Source organism: Ochotona princeps, chromosome 18, assembly GCF_030435755.1.
Source record: "Ochotona princeps isolate mOchPri1 chromosome 18, mOchPri1.hap1, whole genome shotgun sequence".
NCBI classification, from domain to species: domain Eukaryota; kingdom Metazoa; phylum Chordata; class Mammalia; order Lagomorpha; family Ochotonidae; genus Ochotona; species Ochotona princeps.
The window spans coordinates 47,349,092-47,372,350 of record NC_080849.1 but is presented as its reverse complement, the minus strand read 5'-3'; the positions used below and the strand labels follow the sequence as shown (position 1 = coordinate 47,372,350).

General features: G+C 45.3%; 1 protein-coding gene across 1 annotated transcript in view; it reads left to right on the top strand.

Moving 5' to 3' along the window:
• LAMA1 (laminin subunit alpha 1) overlaps window positions 1–23,259 on the top strand; it is a 144,255-nt gene that overhangs the window by 32,373 nt on the left and 88,623 nt on the right. The window contains exon 4 of the mRNA XM_058677002.1: window positions 22,361–22,603. Within this exon, the coding sequence (XP_058532985.1) occupies window positions 22,361–22,603 (243 nt within the window). The remainder of the gene's footprint in view (window positions 1–22,360; window positions 22,604–23,259) is intronic.

Here is a 23,259-nt window from a genome sequence, read left to right as displayed (position 1 = left end):
GGTGCAGGGTCCCAAGGCCTTGGACTGTCCTTCACTGCTTTCCCAGGCCACAAGCAGGGAGCTGGATGGGAAGTGGAGCAGCTATGATACAAATTGTCACCCTTAAGGGATCCCAGGCAATAGAAGGCGAGTACTTCAGCCACTAGGTTACCATGCTGGGCCCTCTCTGTCATATTTCTAATGTACATGTTACTATATCAAGGGAAATGCTAGGCAAGACCTTCATAACGTCTAATTAGCATTCAGTAACGAAATAAAAATAAGTAAACTTCATCTGAGATGATCCCAAACCTGATTCTTGCGCGAGTTTGCTAGTACAGAGTCCGACACCGTCCGTCACACCAATCAGCTTATGCTCATGCTGGTCGTTGGGATTGCTGGGTTCGTTCTGTTTCCAGCCCTGTCTTCCTCGTGAACCAGCGGGTGTTGTAGTCCAGTTCGATCCTGCCCGCTTCATGCTCGGTCCTCACGCAAACCGGTTGGAGCTGCAGCCTAGTTGGGGCGACTCCCCATAACCCCCACCAGTTCTGCCCCCTACCCTGGTTCCCATGCTTGCCAGTACGCACCGCAGGCTTGTCAAGTCTGTCCCACATCCTGTTTAGCTCTCACACGTGTCAATGGGCATTGAAGCCCAGCTCAACCCAACTAACCTACTATCCAGCCCACACACCTACTGGCAGGTGCCCTTCTGTACAGCCACCCCTGCCCCTGTCCTGGTGTTCGTGCTGTCCAATGAGAGTGGTAGCCCCGAAGGAGGTGCCCACTATTTCCCTTCTAGGCCACACTCACTCCCAGATTATGCACTTTCCAGGTAGTTCTGGCATTTGACTTGACAGAATTAGCTCCAAGTGCCAGCCTCTGCCAGCTAGTACTGCGGCTAGCCCAACCAACCCTCACCCACTCTAGTTTTTGCTTGCACCACTTGGAACAGTCAGCCCACTGTGGCCCTTCCCTTATCTAGTCCACATGAGGCCCACAGGTGTAACAGCCCTGCCTAGTCTGATCTGCCCCCATCCCGACTCACGCTTTCCAATGGAAGTAGTTGTCCAGCAGGGGAGCCCACATTCCTCTGTCAGCTTTGCCTCCTCCAACTGAACTGCTGATCTTAGAACCCCAACCATGAAGAGACTGTTAGCCAGTGGATTCTGAACAGGGTTCATTGCGATTGGAACTGAGAGACTGGCAGCAATCCAGAACTGATGAACTATCAAAACTGTATGAGCAGGACCCTCAGAGCACGCCTCCCATTGGGGATCTGGGATGGGTGGGAGGTTGGGTGGGGCTTCTCCCTTTGTTTTTTTCCCTGACCCCAGATACAGGGTAAAATGATATTGATATGGAAACAATGGTATTACCCACTTTCACCCTTTAGCCCTTGACCCTTTGTTCCCTAATCAACTAAGAAAGATTATTAAAAAAATAATTTAAAAAAAAAGTTAAAATTACATAGATTTTAAGAAAATAAATTCATAAGTGTACAATTCTTTTTTCTTCTGATTAGGAAAATAACAGGAGATAATTCTAGAAAAATCAGAAGATAAAGAGACAGAAAACATAGGATCCCTTTACTGTGAAGCAACCATTTGTGGTGATGATACACTGGGTATTGTTACGCCTTGGCAGGTTTGCATTTAGTCATTGCATGCAGTTCTGAGTGTTTGATGACACTGCTGTAGTGCTGGTGTTTACTGCGTGCCCGCTGGGCTATGCAAACCCTCAACCTGGGGATTTCGAGTTTGAATCCTCATTTTTACCCTGTGAGTATCATGCTGTTCTCTCTCCTTTTGAGGGATGCAGAAGCTGGCAGTGAGAGGGCTCCACTCGTTCAAGGGCAGGGCTCCGTGAGATCCAAGGCTTGGGCTCTGCATCGTTGCTCCAGCTGAGGCAGGGAGACACACAGGGGTCTGTTCTGTTCTATGGCAGTTTACATGGGCATCTCCCAGTATTTCTAAGACTCATTGTTCATTATTAGTCGTGTTTAAAGCTGCATTAATAAAATATCTTCTTATGGTTTGTCCAACATTGGCATAACCATTCCCAGTGTTTGATACTTGGAATGTTTTGTTGTGTTCAATAATTTCATCTTTCTGTGAAGAACGGTTTCTCCTTTGTATATGCCAATGAAGCAATACAGTGAATAGAAATCATCTGTGACATTCCTATTGAAAATTTGTAGGTTGGCTTTGCTTTGAGTTTCCCTTTGCAAATAAGTGTTTATTGCCTTATATCCATGGGGGAAGTTGAAGGGTATAAGTCATGGACTATTTATTCAGTATTATTTCCCCTCTCGTTGTATCTTTTTATCTGCCCTTCCCAACAATCCTGAAGTAATCTCCAGCAGAGAGCAAGGAGTTTCTGGGTTTGCCCTGGTCCGTTATGGCTCGATAGGGTGGCTGCTAGGGTTCAGTAGGCTGAGACGAAGGTTGGAAACCAGGAGTTCAAGTTCTTTGACGCTAGGCCACATTGTCTTTCCTTGCTGTCTCTATCTGCAGTCATGGCTTTCTTTTCCAGCACTAATTTCACAGGGGGGTCTGGCAGCAGCTCTTGCCATTTGTTGCTGATTTTGGTTGTGTCTGTTTTCTGGCACTTTGCCACTTGTGTTGGTGAACATTGTGTCTGGACAGGGATCTCTGGCTTGTGAGAGTACAGAGCAACCATACTTTGTTTATGCGTCGACATCAATAGAATGTGAATTCTTGCTTTTCCATTAATACAGCATTAGTGCTGCTCCTTTGCTTTTATATGAGCATCAAGTGTTAATGCTTTTTCATGCTTTTATATTGACATCTAGTATTAATGTTTCATGATTTTGTACTAACGCAAACTATTCGTGCTTGTTGAATGATTTTGCATTAAGAACATTAAAATGTATTGCATTTTAATAAAATGTATTGCATTTTAATTGCATTAATATTAATCAAATATTAATGATTGTTTCCTGCTTTTGTATCAATTGAGCAGTAATTTTTTAATTTTTATTTTTACTGGAAAGGCGAATTTTCATAGAGAGAGAAGGAGAGACAGAAAGAGCTCTTCCATCCATTGGTTCACTTTCCAAATGGCTGCAGTGGCCAGAGTTGAGCCAATGCAAAGCAGGGAACCTGGGGCTTCTTCTGTGGTTGTAGGGTTGCAAGGACTTGGGCCATTCTGCCCTGTTTTCCCAGGTCAAAATCAGAGAGCTGGATCAGAAGTTCAGCAGCTGGAACAGAAACCTGCACCCATCTGGGATTGCGGCATTTGCAAGCGAAAGATTAGCCTGCTAAACCACTGTGCCAGCCCCTAGAACGTTAATATTTGCTTCATGCTCTTACATTTATCTGAGTGTTAATACTTTCTTCATGCTTTTAGGATAGGAATTGATAGGATTGTGTGGTACCTTAGCATGTGCTTCTCTTGGCCAAAAAGCAAGAAGACGGAGGCCTGTGTCTTAGTCTCTTGGAAAAACATTTTAGCCTGGCCCAAACCTTCACTTAGGAAGAACCTCATAGAGAGTTTTTTTTTAAAAAGGTATGGTTTTCTTTAGCAGATTCAGCCTGTTTCGTACAAAAGGAAACCTTTCCTACAGTGTGGGGAATAAAGCCGCATTGTGGCCTGGTGCCTTAGTTTGTGTGTAGGCTTAATGAGGAAGTGGCGCTTTGTTGTGGGAACGAAGTCACAGATAAGCCTTTGTTTTCAGGCAGACCTGGAGACAAGAGCTGCTTGTTTGTTGGGGTTGGGAAAACCTCCTTCATTCAGACGGCTGTTTTGTTTTCTCTCCAAATTTCTGAAGAAATTGACCGACTTGATGACGGTATCAATCAAATATAAAAATGTTGGCTAAGCACACTGACAGGGTCAACAAGAAAACAGGGAAATTTCACATTCTTCAGACAAAATCTTTACAGACTGTTGGAACAGGAATGGCGCAGAATTTGGCGCCTCTTACTGCAAATGAAGCTTGGCGGTTCATCACAGCGGGCTCGAGAGGGGCCCTTGCTGGAACTGCCCTTGAACTCGCTCTTGTTGGGGACTTGTAGGTGCTCCAAACAGCCCTTTTATTCACATTTCACACTGATCTCCACCCTTTTTAAATACTGAATGTGCTGCAATTTTTCTCGCTAAAGGAATGGATTGGCGGATATCTTCTGCCTTGGGATTTGGAAGTCAGCCACACCTGATTCCTGCCCTTCAGACCTTTTCTGCTTCTATTTATTTATTTATTTTGTCATGTTTGTGGGACGTTCCTTGGCTCAGAAGCAGGTCCTTGCTTTGTTTTCAAGCACAAGGACACATTCTGTTATCTCACTTGATTTTCCCACGCAGAGCTTTTCTTCAAGTTACCCATTGCTGTGTAAGACACCACTTCAGAACCGTAAGGCTTGAATCAGAAGCCATCCACTCGGTACTTCTCCTGGTGTTTGTGGATCAGGGTTGTAGGCTGGGCTTCAGTGAGTGGGTGTGTCCAAGGCTGTGGACCCTGAGCCAGGAGGGAGAGGATGCGAGAACCTCCTGGGAGAGGGGATTGGAGGCAGCTGGAGGAGGGTTCCTGCGGTGCAAGGGGCTGGCCAGGTGACAGTCTGTGCCATTTCACACACATTTGTGTGTGTTCCTTGACAACATGGTGCCTGTTGGCAGCTGGTCTCTAGAGAAACCAGGGTCCCATCATGGCTGCTTCAGAAAAAAAAACCAACGGTTACTTTCTTATTCATTTAATTTTATCTTACTTGTAGGAGCTCCCATTCATTGGTTCATTTCCCAGATGCTCCCAATACCAGGTCTTGGCCAGGCCAAAGTCAGAAACTAGGAACTCAGTCCAGACCTGCCACTTCGGTGGCATCACTTGTTGCCTTCCATTTGCAGGTTTACTCCCAAATGGCTGCAATGGTCAGAGGCGATCTAAAGCCAAGAGCCAGGAGCTTCTTCTGAATCTCTCTTACACGGACACAGAGTCCCGAGGCTTTGGGCCAGCTTCTACTGCTTTCCCAGGCCACAAGCACGGGGCTGGTTGACTAGTGGAGCAGCCAGGATACAAACTGGTGCCCACACGGGATGCTGGTGCTTGCAAGTGTTGGCTTAGCCAGTTGAGCCATCACGTCCATCTGTCCAAGCAGAACCAGAAACCTGCCCATGCCTTCCCAGTTAGACTCATGTTCTGGTCATACAGGGCCAGTTTCCCTGTGTTCCCTAAGCTACCCAGTCACAAAAGTCAGCAGAGAGTCTCCCTGGGGGAAAGTTAGACAGCCCTTTGGCCATGAGAAGGGATGAGGATTTGAGACCAGTTTGAAACCCCAGCTGCCCTTTGCTTCTGAAAGGGTGGCTCTCCAGCCAAAGTGGCTGTCTCTACAGCCTACCCTGTCCTGTCCCCTAGAGACCCCACCCTCTTCAGGGGGTGAAGTAAATGGCTGTAGGATGTGAGTGGGAATGCATTCTATGTTCTAAACTACTCAAGGTTAGTGACAAATGAACAGCATTGTTCCCAAGCAAGGCTGACTAGGTTTTCTCCTTTGTGGATTAGCAGGGGTCAAAATAACCCTGCTACCATTTGGCAAAGTTCTGTTCTGTTCTGGCTTTGAGGGATGGAAGGCCATACCCCCTGTCTCCACCTCTCACTCTGGATGGGCCTGGAAAGGATTCTGGGAAATCCGTGAAGACACTTTTGCAGGATTCTGTCACAATATGCTTTTCCTGTCCCCAACAGTTTGGGCATAAAAATAAAGTTTCTTGTATATTTATGGAAAGAAAGGGAAGTCTGTTCTGAAATCATTATTTCATTGTTTTGTAGTGCGGCTGAAAAAGAGAGGTTAAGTTTGACTTTGAAGAAATGTTTCTTTGAAAGAGGGCAATTTGGAATGTGTTCTAGCTTTCCCCCCTCTTCTGTGCATAGGCCTGGCTTAAGCTCAGATGTCTGAGTTCCATCCTTAAAAATAAACTCATCACAGTTAAAACAGTGTGGCTGTGAATACTTCAGCCAGATACTGAAATGCTTCTTTTTAATGTCTTCAATGGGATTTTTTCTCTACATAGAACTTCCTGATTCTAACCTTTGGTAAAAGCAGAGATTTTTAAAACTGTAGTGAAGTAAAAGTTTTATAATTGACACACTGACCATACTTGTTGATGGGGCAGAGTGCGATAACTCCCTCTTCCATATAACAGTGTGTAAAAATATGATAAAATCAGAGTAGTTAGCATTCCCTCCCTTGAATACCTGTTGCTTCTTTGTGTCAGGATTTGTTTTTTTGCTTCCCCCACACACACACTCTCTTTTTCTGTATCCGGGGTAAATGGGCAGATAAAGGGAGAAGCCCCACCCAGCCTCCCAGGTCCCCAACATGGGGCATGGTCCGAGGGTCTTGCTCAAGTGGTTTTGATAGTTCAACAGTTCTGACTTGCTGCCATTCTCACCACTCCAAGCGCGATAAAGTCGCTTCAGAATCCACTGGCTGACGTAGTCTACCTTAGAGTGTCCATTTGCCCAGATTTTCACTGGCAACACATGGCTGGGGTAGATGATTGATTTCTTCTGTCCTCCATCTTCGGTTATGGTACCAGGTGTCCTCTGCAGGTTCCGATGGACTGTCATATGCTCCATGTGCAGTGGATATGCTGCCCATTGCTCCGTCTGAGACTCTGAGGAGGCTCAGCTTGGACACATGCACTCTATGGTCAGACCATGGAACCTGCAATTCTCTCCATGGTTTGGGGGTCTGAGTCTAGGAAGTTCTGAATTCCCCTCTCCAGATCCTTTATAAAAAGCCTAATAAATTGTGAACTACATTAACCCTTTGGTGCAGTAGAAGAACGTGAGATATTAAGCCCTCTCTCCAATTGTATTTTTAGAACTTATCTGAATTCCGTTGCATCATATCTAGAACACTGTATCATCTGATGCATGGATTGTCTACCTATAGGGTTCTGGGGAAGAGTACAGTGATCACACGCGCCTAGAGCTCTTAGCGCTGAGAGAGCAGGTTCTTCAGCTTAGCTAAGACCTAGCGGGACCCCTTCCATTGGTGTCACTGGGGGATCTTGACCTTTCAGAAACTTTGGGTCTAGTGGGGAAGGAGGTCATGAAGCTGAGGGCTTCTGCTGTGTGCTGTGAGATGTACAGGCCCAGGGCTACATGGCGAACATACAGGAAGGCTATGAAGGGGTTCAGGAAAGCAACTGCAGGAAGACCCCTGTGAAGGACCAGAGGAGGAGTGAGGAAGGATGCTGCGGGATGTGGCAGTGCAGAAAAGGCACGTGAACCTGACAGGCTGGCAGGGCTGTGGAGCTATCGTAGCCGTCCTGTGTAAGTATTATCTTTTCTTTTTTTCCTGCTTGTTGAGAAATAGTTACCATATAGCAGACTGCATAGATGCTGGCTGTGAGAGTGGATGAGCTTTGGCAAAAACAGACACATGCAGAAGTGGCTGCCTCGCCAAACTATGGGATATTCCCATCACCCTGAAATGTTCCCCTCTGCCCTCCCCTGCAGCTCCCCACAGCACTCCTCCCTCCCACTGTCCAGAGAAACCCCTGCTAGGTTCTTCATTTTTAAAAAATGAGTTTGGCCTGGTATGTAACTTCTTTGAAATGGAATCCTACGACGTGGCTTCTTCTACGTCTGACTTCTTTTAATGTTCTGTCTGGGAAAGTCATCGCTGTTGCTTCAGCTAGCGGCTGCTGCCTTGGAGCAGTCTTTCCCTCTGTAGACATGCGGAAATGGGCTGAGCCATTCTCTAGCCAAACTGCTTCTAATGTCTGTCCACTGAATACAAGCTGCTGTGAACATTTGTAGAAGAGTCTCTTTCTGGATGTGTGTTTTTGTTTCTGCAGGAGTGGAACTGGCCAAAGGATGTGTGTGTGTGTTTAACTTTAGGAGACATTGACAAAACACAGTCACCAACATGCCCCCAGGCAGGAAGTGTGCAGTCTGGCTCTTCTGCCAGGAGCCATTGTCCCGGGCTTCTCACTGCCCACAGTGGAAGCCATTCTGGTAGGGTTTGTCCAGTTCTGTGGTGGCTGACTGTAAGAGGCCTACCTAAAGTCCTGTAATAATTTGTAATGGCAGAACAAGTAACATTCCGACATCTGAGTACACAATCATGTGTTTTCTTGCTCGCATTGTGGGATATTTATGGCATCTCTAAATTTTGACTCTTCTACATCCTGTTGTAACAAATGTTGGAATGTGTTTGTGACTGTGCTGTCGAGTTTTTTTGAAGTATAGATTCTAAGAAGCAGAAGTGGATTAAAACACAACAGGGTCAGCCACTGTGGTGCAGTGTGTGAGTGTCTGCTTAGAACACCTCCACCAACAGCTGAATGCCTGATTCAATTCCGGGCTCCTCTGCTTCCAGTTCAGCTTCCTGACCCAAGTGTGTGGCAGACAGCCTATGGTGGCACCTGTCACCTATGTGGGGAACCTGACTGGAGTTCCTGCATAGTTCCTGGCTTTCGCTTGACCCAGCTCTGGTTGTTGTGGGTATCTTATCTTATCCCATTTCATCTCACCTCATCTCATCTCTTTCTGTCATTCTAACTTTCAAATAAACAAATCTTTAAAAATACAGTAAAATAAACAGCTTAGTTTTCAAATGTCTTGATTGCCTTCCAAAGCATTGCTCAATTTAAATGCCAATAGTAACTAAATTTTTATCTAGTGACTCATTGGTTGCGTGGAGATTGAACTTTCTCCTCTGCAAATTGACTACCAGATAATCTATCTCTTTATATATAATGAGCTATTACATGGTGCCACTCTATGGTCCATCTCTTTGGGAACACTGAGCCAAATGCAGGGGCTTCAGCAACACGTGTCTGACCTATTATTTCACCTGCTAAACTGTGTCATGGTTCTTAGCCTCTCTTAAGACAGTCAAATGCTTTGTACATACAGTGACGGAGCATTCAGATGTTTGAATATTAGTGGCAAGGACTGGATAGAGTTTTCAAATTATATTCTAACAAGATAGAAAGAATGGAGTTTGTACTAGGTGTCATCCTTGTGCGAAGTGCCTGTTGCCACTAGAGTAATTGCAGAATTTGCGAAAAGGGCTTACAAATCTGATCCCTTACACCTGTGCTGTACAGTTGACAAAGTACTTTCTTGTTCATTGTTTCCTGCTGTACGTCTAACATGAAAAGCAGATCCCCATTATTTATTGTGAATCATGCACTGGGCTAGAGAGAAAACATCTTCTGGCTCCAAGTCTGAATCTTCTAAGATTCCACTCCTAAGTCATAGAAAACTAGTTTTGCAATTCTCTGGACTTGAAGATTTCTCGCTATTCTTGAGGGCAGGAAAGTGTCTGTTGAAATCTAACTCTGCCACCATTGGCTTGAGTGAGATGACAAAGTTGCCATCACAGTGATAAAGGCCCCATCTCAGTGACAGGACTCCTGCCTGTATATACAACTGCATCGTCTCACACTCGTGGTCCCTTTAGAGCGTTTACTCAGATACAGCCAGGTGTACGATAAGAATGTTTTGGTCAGTGATAGACCTCAGAATAATGCTTACCCCCTAAGGTTATTTATTTATGTATTAAGATTTGTTTATTGGAAAGGTGGAATTACAGGGAGAAAGAAAGAGAAGGAGAGAGGGCGAGCGAGCAAGAGAGAGCTTTCATCCACTGGTTTTATCCCCACTGGCTACAACAGATGAAGTTTAGCCAGGCCAAGGGCAGGAGTGCGGCACTCTAACCGAGTTTTCTCATGTGGGTGGCTGGGGCCAGAGCACTTGAACAAGCTTCCACTGCCTTTTCCAAGTGCATTGACAGGGACCTGGGTCAGCAGCAGAGCAGCTGGGGCTCGAACCAGTGCTGATAGGGGCAGCAGTGTTGCAGAAGGTGGCTTAAAGTGCTGTGCCACAGGATGAATGACGCTGAAAAACTCCTACCACCTCGGTTTTTCCTGTACCCTTGCTGTGTTTAGATGTGTTTCCAAGCACAAATGCTGACTATGGGCTTGCGCTTACCTACAGGTTGTACCCCAGAAGCAATAGGCTTTGTCCTATGGCCTAGGTGTGGGGTCGGCTCATCAACTGGGTCTTCGTTAAGTTGGAAAATACTCCAAGATGTTTGTGCAAAATAGAATTGAATTTTTTTTTTCTGGAACATATATACCCACACATACATGTAGGTTGTTTTTTTGTTGTTTGTTTGTTTGGCTTACACATTTCCATGAATTTTGGGGGGGATCTTTTTATCCATAAGTTTTGGAATTTTTTTTACACCAAAATAAAATGCCTTTAATTGCATTTTCCACTGACTTTAAATTTTTAAGACTGTATTTTATGTACCTGAGAGGTGGAAAGAGGTCTTATATTCATTGGTTTAGTGCCCACATCCCCGCAGCAGCCACAGCCTCACCCAGCTCCCTGCCAAGGCAGAGTCTTAGAAGCAACAGGTTCATGGCTCAGGTGCTATGTTCCCTGACACCCAGATGGTTGTGGGCATCCCAAGCCGTGTCTTAAACACCATTCCGAGCACCCATCTGCCCGTGAACTTTTTGAAATACCCTCATCTTCTCTATGATATTTGCATAATGGTAAAACCATCTAACGAGTTCTTTCTCAGAATTTGTCTGCTATTAAGTGACGCATGACTGTGCTTAGAAAGCCCTGGCTTGCTCAGGCCTGTCCTTTATCCTTGATAAGGGACGGAAATGAAGCCTGGGAAACTGGGAAATCAAATTAAACCCTGCAAATAATTAGCTGGGATGACTCAGCTGCACTAACCCTCATATCCTGAGAAATTCAGTGGAAGCTTAAAATCACGTGTTAGCGTCTCTGTAGCCTCCTGGGATGCTTTAAATGTTCTTATCAATTAGAAATTACTGGCATATGTATGTAGCTGTTTAGGTTCATGTACTTTAGAAAATTAATAGACTAGTTTCAGCAAAGTTGTATATATTTACAAAGCAACTGAGCAGAAACTACACTAATGTGTCATATATATGTTATGTATACAATTTAATTATTCTCCCTCTCTAATAATTTTTGGGTCATTTGGGGCTATTTTTTTTCATAAAGGTGACTTTTTAAAAAAGGTTTAATTTATTTTTATTGGAAGTCAGATATATATAGAGGAGGAGAGGCAGAGAGGAAGATTTTCTGTCCAATGATTCACTCCCCAAGCAGCCGCAATGGCTGGAGCTGCGACAGTCTGAAACCAGGAGCCAGAAGCTTCATCTGGATCTCCCACGTGGGTGCAAGGTTCCAAGGCCCTGGGCTGTCTTCGACTGCTTTCCCAGGCCACAAGCAGGGAGCTGGATGGGAAGTGGGGCTGCCGGGAGTGGAACTAGCGCCCATATGGAATTGCAGCACATGCGAGGTGAGGACTTCGGTGGCTAGGCTACCCAGCTGGGCCTGATTTGGGGCTATTTTTGATCCTTTTATAAGCAAATCATAAAGTAACTGTTGGAGTGTCAGTACGATGTTAGAGTGTTAGAATAGTAGAATGCTAGGCCAGGCTGTCAGGCCCCTTCGTGCCAAGAAGCCGCTGCTTTGCTTAGTTAGGATAAGCCAGGGCCACTGGGGATTCCACCCTAGTCAGGATACGTCAGGGCTATTGACCAATGTCACAAGCCCTGTCTACAGTGATCAGTGCCACGAGCCCTATCTATACAATATACCCAGGTGGCAGGGCATTTGTCCGGTTCCAGGAAACAGGATGAGCTATTGATACCCAGAACCCATGGCCATGATGTGTTTAAAGTGTTACTTTAATTGGATAATGTGTTACTCTTTAAATTGATTTGCTATGTTTGGATTTGTGTGGGCTATCATGTATATAATGGCCAAGAGAAGCCTATATAATCAGCGGCTTTTCTGTGGTTCAGGGTCCGACCCCTCCTTGGCTGGCCTGCGTGCCCCCAAGACCGGTCTGACCTCAGCATGCTGGCACAATAAAGTCTGCTTGCATTATCAGTGAAACTCTTTGTCGTTTCTGGGGGTGGGGTGGGGGCGGACAAAACCGGACCCTAACAGTAACAGCTAATGTAATTGTTATAGTTTCTAAAATCTTTTCCCCCATGGTATTTAGAAGGCAGTCCTGAGAATTGTCAGTATTACAATAAAGATCCTGCTTCCCTACTGTTCTCTGAGCAGCATCACGGGGTACTTAACTTTGCTCTTCATCTGGTAGAAACATAAAAGGGCCAATTAAACAACCACTCTGCAGGCCTCCGTTGCAATGGTTACAGGGAGGTGATGGAGTTGCCCTGAGGTCAGCTGTTGACCAGCAAATGGCAAGCAGGACATGTTCTGTCCTCAGTCAGCCACCACTGGGACCTCCCTTTGCTGTGAAACCCTCCTTTTTGGGCTCTGAGTTTCTGTCTTATGAACTCTTGCCATGCTGTGTCCTAGCTTAGTAAGAAAGTGACAGGATAGGAAGACAGGATTTTGGAATCCTCTGTGAGCTGTCCTCCTCTGGCATCCCTGGCTCCCCAGGGGAGGCTCCTAACTAGACATACAACTGTTCCACCTGTTCACATGACATCTCGATCTTACGGTTCACTTTTCCTGTCCGATTTTCACCTTTTATTTTGGCGGGGTGAAAGTATCCGTAACATAAATGAGCACTTCAACCCTTTCTGTGCATATAGTATGGCATTAAATATGTATATATAGTTAGGCAATCCATTCCTACAGTGCTTTGATCTTCCCAAAGGGAAACAGCAGTTATTAAACACAACCACCCCATTCCTCTGTCCCCATTCTGTCTATCTATCTCTCTCCCCATTCTGTCTCATACACTTGACTGCTGGAGGTAGCTCACCACGTGGGAGCACAGTGTCTCTGACCTCTTGTGTCCGCCTTATTTCACTTAGCAGAATGTTCTTAAAGTAAATTCATATTGTAGCAGTGTCTCAACACCTTAATTTCTGTTTCAGGCTGAATCATATTCCGCAGTATGCAGTATTTTGTTTAGTTATATGTGGATGCCAGGATTATTTCTACCTTTTAGATTTGAATATTACTGCTGTAGCCATTGGTGTATACAGTTAGAGCTACTGCTTCCAGTTTTTAGGGTCTATATTTAGGAGATAGATCCAAGAGTGAAATTGCTAGGTCTTAGAGTAATTCCATGTTTAATTTTCTAGAAATTACCATACTGTTTTCCACCGTGGCTACAAAAACCATTGTATACCTTTTAAAATAAACAAAAGGCTTTATACATATGGATCCTGTGTATAATGTATATAATGGTACTTTAGAAAGTTCACAGAAAAAGGAAATTAAGAGATATTAAAAGACTCCTTGCATTTGTGTTTTTAACAGAAGTTTATTTTTATTGGGAAGTCAGATCTATAGAGAGAAGAGACAGAGAGGTCTTCCATTTGCTGATTCACTCCCCAAGTGGCCACAACGACCGGACCTGAGCTGATCTAAAGCCAGGAGCCTCTTCCGGGTCTCCCACATGGGTTCAGGGTCCCAAGATCTTGGGCTGTCCTCCACTGCTTTCCCAGGTCACAAGCAAGGAGTGGGATGGAAAGTGGGGCAGCCAAGACATGAGCCTGTATCCATATGGGATCACGGATGTGCAAGGCAAAGACTTTAGCCACTAGACTACCATCCTGGGCCCTTGATTTTGGATATTAAAAAATATTATTAGATATTAAAAGACGTTAAAAATAGTGTTAATTCAGTGATTGACAAATGACAGATGCTCGATGACATGTGGCTAAAGAAAAGGAGATTCTTGAAATAGGATTTAAGTCAAGGATTGATGTAAAGACTAATGTGTGTGTGTATGCATAAAGATGCATTCTCACTAACACTGTGAACACTAGATTTAGTGCCCAAAGGAATTAGGACATAATTATTGTTTCTGGGAGTTGTAGATGTATAACTAATAGGTTAATGGTTAATGGAGTTAATTCAGTGTAGACTTGTCTCGTTTTTCCAGGCAGTATCACCTGGATTGCAGGGTTTAATGGTTGAGGGCCCCTGTTACTTTCCTGGGGTGTGATGAGCCTGCAATTTTGTTTTGTTGTTGTTGTTGTTGTTTTTTCAGGACAAGGGATGCGAAGTAGGGAGGTGAAACTGTCAGCCTCCACCATTTGAGAATTGGAGGTGAAGCAAAAGCAAGTCAGGCTCTCAAATGTTTGCAGCCAGACTTTCTGGGACGGAGACTTGATGGGGGAGTGTGGGCTTTAATGTGGGGAATGGTTTGGAGACTTTTGCATGTCCTTTGTGCTCAGAGAAGGAGTTGGCCCAAGTCAGAAGGCCCCGCTCCACCCCTTGAAGTTTTCTTTCTCATTCCCATTCCATCATCTGTGAAAGTTCTGTGAGACCAGCTTGCTTGGATCTCTGCTTATGCCTGGTCCGTTATAGAGCCAGCAGTGCTGATGGTGACTCCCAAGCCCCAACATCCAACTCCATGGTCCCTGGCTCTGGGGACACCGGAACACCCTCTGACATCCAGATGGCTCACCAGGGTGCAGGAAGACATCTGGGCCATGAAACTGAGCCTGCCTGGACCCTCTGGCTGTGTTCGCTCAGCCGCTAGCCAGCTGTGGACTGTGCCGTTCTCGGGGTCGCCCTCCTATCTCTCTGCACCGTTTGTACCCCTTAAGAAGACCTCTATCCATTTTCCCCTGTCTGTGGCAAAGCCTTCCCTGACTACCCACATTCTATAGGCTAGACTGACCTCCCCCAGCCCGTAACACTTTTGGCCTTCATCCTATCCCTGGTGACTTGGTCAACCTCTCTCTTTGCCATCAGGGTGCCAAGTCCACACAGACCCCAGACAGAGCTCCCTGTGTCATGCATTATTTGTAGCAGCTGCAATCCTGGGAAAGCAGGTTGACTAAAGAAATTGCTAGTGATGGACAATCCTTGTCCTCCATTTTCAATGTGCTTGTGGGGTACATCCACATCCAGCCCTCCTCTGTTCCTTCTTAGGGGGCAGTAATCATGTCCCTGACTGGGGAAGAGCTGAGCTTGCCTGTCCCTGCTCTCCTGTCTGCCAGGCAAGCTGGTCTCAGGACGCACGTGGTCCTAAGCTCCCAAATGAGCTGTCCTTGCACTTCTGCCTTTTTCCTTTTTCAGCTGGTACTGCAGGAGGAAGTGAGTCAGGGTGGACTGGGTAGCACCTCACCAAGCCCCAATTTCCAGCTTTGCTTTTTTTTTTTTCCTATTGCTGGACTTGTTTTTTTTCCAATCCTTAAGACATACCCCTGGGGCAACTTCCGCAGTCAGTAGGGGAAGAAGGAGACATTGTTGATTGCTACCAGTGTTCCAACGTGGAGGAAGGAAGGCTGTGTTTTGGAGAAAAGCTTAGTGCCATTTTGAAGTCTAAGATGCTCACACGTGGAAACAGACAGCACTGGCTGAGGTTACGGCTCTGAGCTGGGGAGAGGAAAGGTGCGACCGGCCTAAGGTCTGAGGATGGCCCTTGAGCACTACCCACGTGGACATCTCTCATTCCATGAGGGTGAGACCATGTCATGGGGCTTAAGGGAAAGTCCTACCAAGGACACCTAGGAACATAGCTGGTTGTGCTCTTGAGGCAGTTCCAATAGGTGTTCCACAAATTGAGCAAAGTCATTGCGGACCACTTGGGCCATTGCTGTGGGGACGTGAAAGGGAAACTGGCCTCTTATACCTTGATCTTGACACCATAGACAAAGTCGTAGACTTAGTCATTGGGAGGGAATAGTGGCGGGGGAACAGGACACAGCTTGTTGGCAGGGAAAGCTGTTTGGCCACTAGCCTTTCTAGTTGATGGGGAGCAGAACTGCTACTGGCAGGTGTTGCACCTGTTCCTCTGGGATTTTCAGATAACTGCTTATTCTTTATTTGGTACGTGGGCTCAAGGCTCTGTGCCCTCTGTTAGTGAGCTTCTTTCCCTCTTTCTCAGTGTCAAATTAAGCATCACTGTATGGCTCAAAAATGAGAGCTTCTTGATTTTCTGACATATTAATCTAGAATTTTAAGGATGAAATCCTGCTAAATCTAAAGTTATCATCACTAATAGTCATTTGTCTCCATGATTAAAAGAAAATCCGAAAGAAAACAAAACAGGAGAATCAAGTTACTGGGCTTGCACATACTTAGAGTTCACTTCTAGTGTCAGTGTCAAATTTAAGGCAAATCAATCTAGTTGTTGCCTAAAATTCTGTTCTCACCCATGAAACTTTTTCTCTTGCCTGTTTAATTGTGCCCATGGGTCGTAAACGAAGGACTAGTAATAAAATAGTCAATGAAAATATATAACGGAATGGCATTTCAAGGTCATTTCCCATTAAATAATCCATGTTTTTCCTACTCTGCACTTTCTGTGGAATTTTTTGGAAGACTCTTCATATTCATAGATTTCAAAAATGATCTTATACCAGAGTAAACTTATTGTTCATTCCATTTCCCACAGATTGTTTAAAATTTTTTCCTGTCTGCAATAAGTTCATTTCCCTCATGTAAGGGAGAAGAAGGTGTAACTAAAATCACTGGCCAGTCCCTGCCATAGGAGCAGGTTAATCTTTCTGTGGAGAATTCCAGAAGGGAGTCATGTGGGATTCTGGCCTCGGGAGGTCCCGTGAGAGCGCAGTGTGCAGACAGCAGCTGTCTTTGCTATGTGGAGGAGACTCTGCATCTCCCTGCATGTGGGAAATGGACCTCTGACCTTGGAAATGACCCTATCTGAGCTCTCCTAGCCCTCTGAGCTGTGGATTTAACATATTTAAGTTAAGGCTGAGGGTCGCATGAACATTCCTGTCTGGATTCCTCTGTAGACAGCGGTGTTTGATGTGTGCCTATTTTATTTATGTGACACTGTTTGTGTGCATTCCAGTCATCATTAACGAGGGCCACTGGCTAGAAAAACACCATGAATGTGGTTTGAAAATGGCTGCGTCAGCTGCAGGCTTGGCAGGGCCCCACCAGGGCTCTGGGTCTGTGGGAAATCCCGTGTCATCAGTTTGGGCTCAGTCACTCTTCCGTGGAGAGAAAAGACAGTTGAGCTAACAGGGCCAAAGAAAAGCCACAAAAATGGCATGGATTTGTTTGGACAAAAGGTTTGCAATTGTGTATCCTCACAGAGAACCCCTCACTTTTCTGCATGCTAGAGAAGACCTGTTGGCAAGCAGGTGGTTGGTGAGTTGGAGCTTCTGTGAGCTGGCTAGGGTGGCTTTAGGAAACCTGCAGGCAGGTGGCTCGGGCTGGAGGTGTTTGCTTCCACAGAGAGGCCGTTCTCTGGGACTTGCAGAGGTATTGCTCTGCCTGCTCTCCTCCCCTGGTCTTTCCCTGGTGCGTGTGTATTCCTGTCCTAATTTCCTGCCCTCATGAAGACACCAGCCAGGTTTGTTCAGCCTTGGTTTACCTCAATTCCCTCCATCATGGTCATGTCCAAGTCATGAGGAGTCAGGAATTCAGTGTAGGAATTCTGTGGATTCATATTTGAGCGCCTACTGGTGCTGACTGCTGCTCACAATCTCCGTAGCACCTGTTTTCTTTGTCTTAGACTTGCAGTTCACGGTTGCTTTTTTTGTTTCTGGCTCCTCAATGTTAGAGAGCTTACCTGGTTGTAAAGGTGCTAATCAAGATAAGGGCACAAAACTCCATCTGTGAGGGCCTGGTGTGATGGCTCAGTGGCTGAAATCCTTGCCTTGCATGTGCCAGGATCCCATTTGGGTTCGTGTTGAGGCTGCTCCGCTTCCCATCCAGCTTCCCGCTTGTGGCCTGGGAAAGCAGTCAAGGATGACCCAAAGCCCTGGGACCCTGCATCCACATGGGAGACCCGTAAGAGGCTACTGGCTCCTGCCTTCAGATTGGTTTAGCTACACCATCACAACTACTTGGGGAGTAAATCAGTGGATGGAAGATCTTTCTCCTTCTATCTCCTTCTGTGGGTAAATCTGCCTTTCCCAATGAAAACGACCAAATATTTAAAAAAACAAACCCCTCCCTGAGTCTGTCCATCTAGCATAGCTGTTTGCAGGTGACTCAGTCTCAGTATAAAAGCTGGCCAGGGCTGGAGACAGCCCCAGGACATGGCATTGAAAATGAATGCTGGGGCCCGGCGGCGTGGTCTAGCGGCTAAAGTCCTCGCCTTGAAAGCCCCGGGATCCCATATGGGCGCCGGTTCTAATCCCGGCAGCTCCACTTCCCATCCAGCTCCCTGCTTGTGGCCTGGGAAAGCAGTTGAGGACAGCCCAATGCTTTGGGACACTGCACCCGCGTGGGAGACCCGGAGGAGGTTCCAGGTTCCCGGCATCGGATCGGCGCGCATTGGCCAGTTGCGGCTCACTTGGGGAGTGAATCATCGGACGGAAGATCTTCCTCTCTGTCTCTCCTCCTCTGTGTATATCTGGCTGTAATAAAAAATGAATAAATCTTTAAAAAAAAAAAAAAGAAAAAGAAAATGAATGCTGCTGGCTGTAGTCATGTTATGGAGCACAGCCAGGGATGGTAGAAGTCTCTGCCAAGTCTTGCTTTCTTGTCCTTCACCTCTCCTGTATACTCTTCCCCCACATTCTAATTCGGCTGGGATGTTGGATGCAGATGAGTCCAATTAGTCTTTTTAGCTACAAGCTCAGTTCCTGTTCCTGCCCATCCTAATGAGCACCAATTAACTCAACTCACAACACTTAGGTATTCGCTCCTGCCCACCTGTAACTCATCTAGCAATTGAGAGGGGATGGTATTGCATTGTTGTATAACCACGCCCCTTACAAGCCCCTTTAAAAGGCCTGTGAAGCTGGGGCTCACTCTCCCTTTCTGGTCAGGTAATTCTGTTACTCAGGCGCCTGGACTCTTGGCTGACCCAGGACAGGTAATCCCCTGAGCATGGTCCCTGTGTACTGCTTAGATGAGACGATGGATACATGAACATTGTTTTTGGTTTGTGTACTATCAGGAGTTGCAGGAGAGGTGAGGCCTAGCAGTGATGGAATGTGGGCTGAGAAGCCAAGGAAAGGTGAATGTCTGCAGCTTTGTAAGTGTGTCCAGGTTATTCGTTGCGTGTCCCTTAGGATAACTTATATTGTTGGGGAAGCTGGGACATAGGTCTTCAGCTTAACGGATGGACTTAAGGGTAATGACCATTTGTTCCCCTTTGCATTATGATTGGGTGGATTGCCGTATGGACTTGTGATTTGCTATTTCTAGTATGCTCTGTTATCACCAAGCTTGGTTAATAAAGACTCCTTAATAAACCTTAGACATGTCTGGTGTGATCTCGCTCGCACCCTGTAAATTGGGTGAAATTGAGTAAATTGGGAAAACTGGGTTAGGACTCAGCAGTTGCTTCAATGTGTGGGTTGTTTTCTCCCTTTTCCTTAATCTGTAACAGCAGTGTGGCATAGTGGCGAAGAGGAACCTGGGTTTGAGCTCTGGATTGTAGTTTTGCATCTGCAGGATCCTGCGAACATGACTTACTATTTTTTTTTTTGACTCAATTTCCACATCTGTAAAGTGTGTGTGTAAGGAAATGATACTGCTTACTTCACAGGAACAATCTCTGTACAGGTAGTAATTCTAATTACTAATAATTAGAATTAGAATAATTAGAGTTAATTCTAATAAACTGTGGTGCTCTGTAACCATTAATGGTTATTTTTCTGAAAACTACATTTGTCATCCTTTCCTTCTATTCGCTCTAGGCTTTCATGACAAAACTCAAAAATTAAGTGGAACAACTGTCCCTGTGCTTATGGAGGTGTGAAGTTGGTTTCCAAGTGAATGTAGTCTTTTTTTTTTTGGAGGACAGGACATTACAACAAGCAGATTCAGTGGCCTTCACTGTATGTTGATCTTGGAGGCAGTGCTCAGGCAGGTGCTGTGTGTGATGGGCAGGTATTCTGGAGTGGAACCACCTGGTTTCTCAGTGACAAACCAGGGGGCTATTTCTTGACCTCTGTCTGTATCGTTTTCCAAATCTGTAAAAGGGGTACAGTAACGATGCTGCTGGCTGAGATTAACAGGCGTGAGTGAAACCCTTGCCACGTGTGCGGTAGGCTGCATGTGAAACTGGAAAACAAAGGTAAATGTATTCTGTTTCAGATATCTGTGTAAGTTTCCCTAACTTCCCTCCCAGGGGCACTGCTGCTTTGTAAAGTCTAGTTAATCGTATGCCCTGGCGGTGAGTGACCATGGCCCATCATGATGTTAGGTATCAGTGATTAAATATGGGAATATTTCCCCCTGTTTACTGTCAAGAGCCCAAGAACAATGTTTTGCTTCTAATGTACTCGAGAAGCAAATGGGTGGCTTCCAGAGTGCGTATGAATGAGGATAGCTTCAGTACTCACTTGATACGTTAACTGGATGGGGGATCATTGCTCATGGGTGAGTGATCTTTTATGAACTAGAATTGTCCTTCCTTAAGGATACCCTGTAATGGTTAAATGCAAAACTTCTGTTTGTGGTGGGTCAGTGCATCCTTGGAATTGACATTCGTGTAGTGCATTTGTTACCATTGATGATCCAATATTGATATTTAATTAAGCCTGTAGCTAATATTAGGGTCCTTTCTTGGTGTGTATTATTTGAGTGTTTTAAAAATCTTAACACACACACACATATATATATTTAAGGAAGTGAGAGAGAGAGAGATGTGTATTGGCTTGTTGACTCACCAAGTACTCCTGGCAGCCAAGACTGGGAAAGACTGAAAACAAAAGGCCAGAACTCCATCCAGATCTTTCATCACCTGCTTCCCCCTGGGGCATGCACAGTCAGGCAGCTGGGTTAGAAGCAGAGGTAGTACTTTGTTGATCCACTACAGAATGTGGGCATCCCACGCTGGGCTTTAACCTGCCATTCCGCAATGCCACCCTTCTGTGGGCCACCATCCTAGTGACATAGAGGACCGTGCCACCGCCCTGAACACCACCCGTGCTCCATCTATTTGTGCCTCCTCTGTAATACTGCAAACTATTTTAGTATTGCATGTCCGCATGGTGTCACCATTCCAGCGTCAGACACTTGGAGTCATTCGTAGGGGCCTTGCAAGAGTGGCTTTTTCACTCAGTAATATGCATTTAAGGTACTTTGTGTCTTTCTGTGGCTTGAAAACTCAAATCTTTTTCTTCATCACCGAGTCACATTTTACTGTGTGGGTGGACACAGTTTGTCCGTTCACCTAAGGAAAAGCTGTGTTGTAGCTTCCAAGTTGTGGCTGTTACAGGTAAAGCACTCATAAACGCCCTTGTGCAGGCTTTGGTGTGGGCATACATTGTTAGTTTGGGTGAATACTAGAAAGCTTGGTTGTGTGAGAAAGTACCAAACTTTCTCCTAAAAGGTCCGCATCATTTTGCATTCACATTGGTAAGACCAAGGGCTCCTGTTTTCCACATCCTGCCTGCTTTTGGTGATGTCGGGGTTTTGGGTTGTAGCCATTCTTATGGATTTGTACTGGGCTATTCCCTCATATGCCATCTGCAAATCACTATGAGAAATACATGTAACATTGTTAATAGAATGCATTTAATAGTTTCTGTCCATTTAGAATACATAATTATGTTAATACTAATACTGTTGTTAATAACAATCCAAGTTTATTTGTGAACACTTTTTAATGTCAATTCATTTATCTATTTGAAAGGCAGAAAGACAAGCCAAGCAGCCAGAGAGATCTCCCACCCATTGGTTCAGTCCTCAGATGCGCACAGTGGCTGGTGTTGGGGGCTGGGAACTCCATCCAGGCTCTCACATGGGTTACAAGAACCCAAGAACTGTTGACCTGCTGCCTCCCAAGGAGTGCATCAGCAGGGAGCTGCAATTGGGAGTAGGGCTAGGACTCCAGCTGAGGCTCCCTGACCCGGGATGCAGGTGTCTCAAGCAACATTTTATCTGCCCTGCAAGTGCTTTCTGAGTTTAGCTGAAAACATCTACTGCCAGGAGGATATTTGTAAGGCACCTTTTCCACCAATCTATGCAAACAGTTATAGTGAAAAGCACAACAAAATGGACAGTTATCACAGTTCTTTGAGTAAGCACTGTTTTTTCAGCACTGGTGCTGATTTAAACACTATTTTAAGGAATTTAATGGACAAGACTTGACAATTTGACGTACATAATATGCTGTGAGATAATCACCACACTCAAGAAAATAAACGTAGGCATCACTTCTGAGAGTTACTGTGTATGTATGTGTGTAATGAGAGCACTTGAGATCTCTCAGTGAATTCCAGATGCAGTACTGAAGAGCAGCTTATAGGTACATGGCTCTAAGTAGATCCCTGGAGTTCATTCTATGGCTAAACGTTTGTACCCATTGACCAAAATCTCCCCACACCCCCTTCCCCTAGGCCCTTAAACCTTGGCTTCCTATTGCTGTAAGTTCAGCCACTTCCTGTTTCACCAGTGAGAGAGATCTTGTCATGCTTATCTTTCTGTAATTTGCTTATACCAGTTGCTCATTGAGATCTCTTGTGGTCTTTATTCCAGGTCTTCCAGGTGGCTTATGTCATCATTAAAGCTGCCAACTCGCCTCGCCCTGGAAACTGGATTCTGGAACGTTCTCTGGATGGCACCACATTTAGCCCCTGGCAGTATTATGCAGTCAGCGACACGGAGTGTTTGACGCGCTACAATATAACTCCCACGCGGGGACCGCCCACGTACAGGGCTGATGATGAAGTGATCTGCACCTCCTATTACTCCCGGCTGGTGCCCCTGGAGCATGGAGAGGTACTGTACTCTCTGCAGTGACAGATTTTCCCAAGAATGGTAGCTATTGCAGGAACCAAAAGTGAAACACTCAATCTTTCCATACACAGACCTTTCTTATAACCCTAGCTCTATTTAAAATAGCCTTGAATGATGACTTTATGCCTAATTTCACTCTGAATACACTTGACCGTATTGGTTTTATCCACACTCACAGGGGGACTCACCCATTACACTAGGGCAAGAACATTTGCTGAAATAGTAAGGAGAGCCAAATGTCTCTGGAAGATACTTAAACAGGTTGTGTATCCTTTATCTAAAACTCTCAGAACCAGAAATTTCTAAGATTTTTTTTTTGTGGATTTTGGAATATCTGCATATCCATAATGAAATATGTTGGGAATGGGACCCAAGTCTAAACATGAAATTCATTTATGCGTCTTCTTCTACACCTTACCCACATAACCTGAAGCTAATTTTACGCAATATTTCAGTGCACCTGCATTTTGGCTGCCACTCATCACCCGAGGTCAGGTGCGGAATTTCCCACTTGCAGTGTCATGTTGGGGCTCCAAGCATTTTGGATTTTGAATTTTGGACTTTCAGATGAGAGATATTCAGCCTGTGGTTCCCCACGTTCTTGATGACAGTCTCCCTTTCGGTGGGTGCCAGAGGAG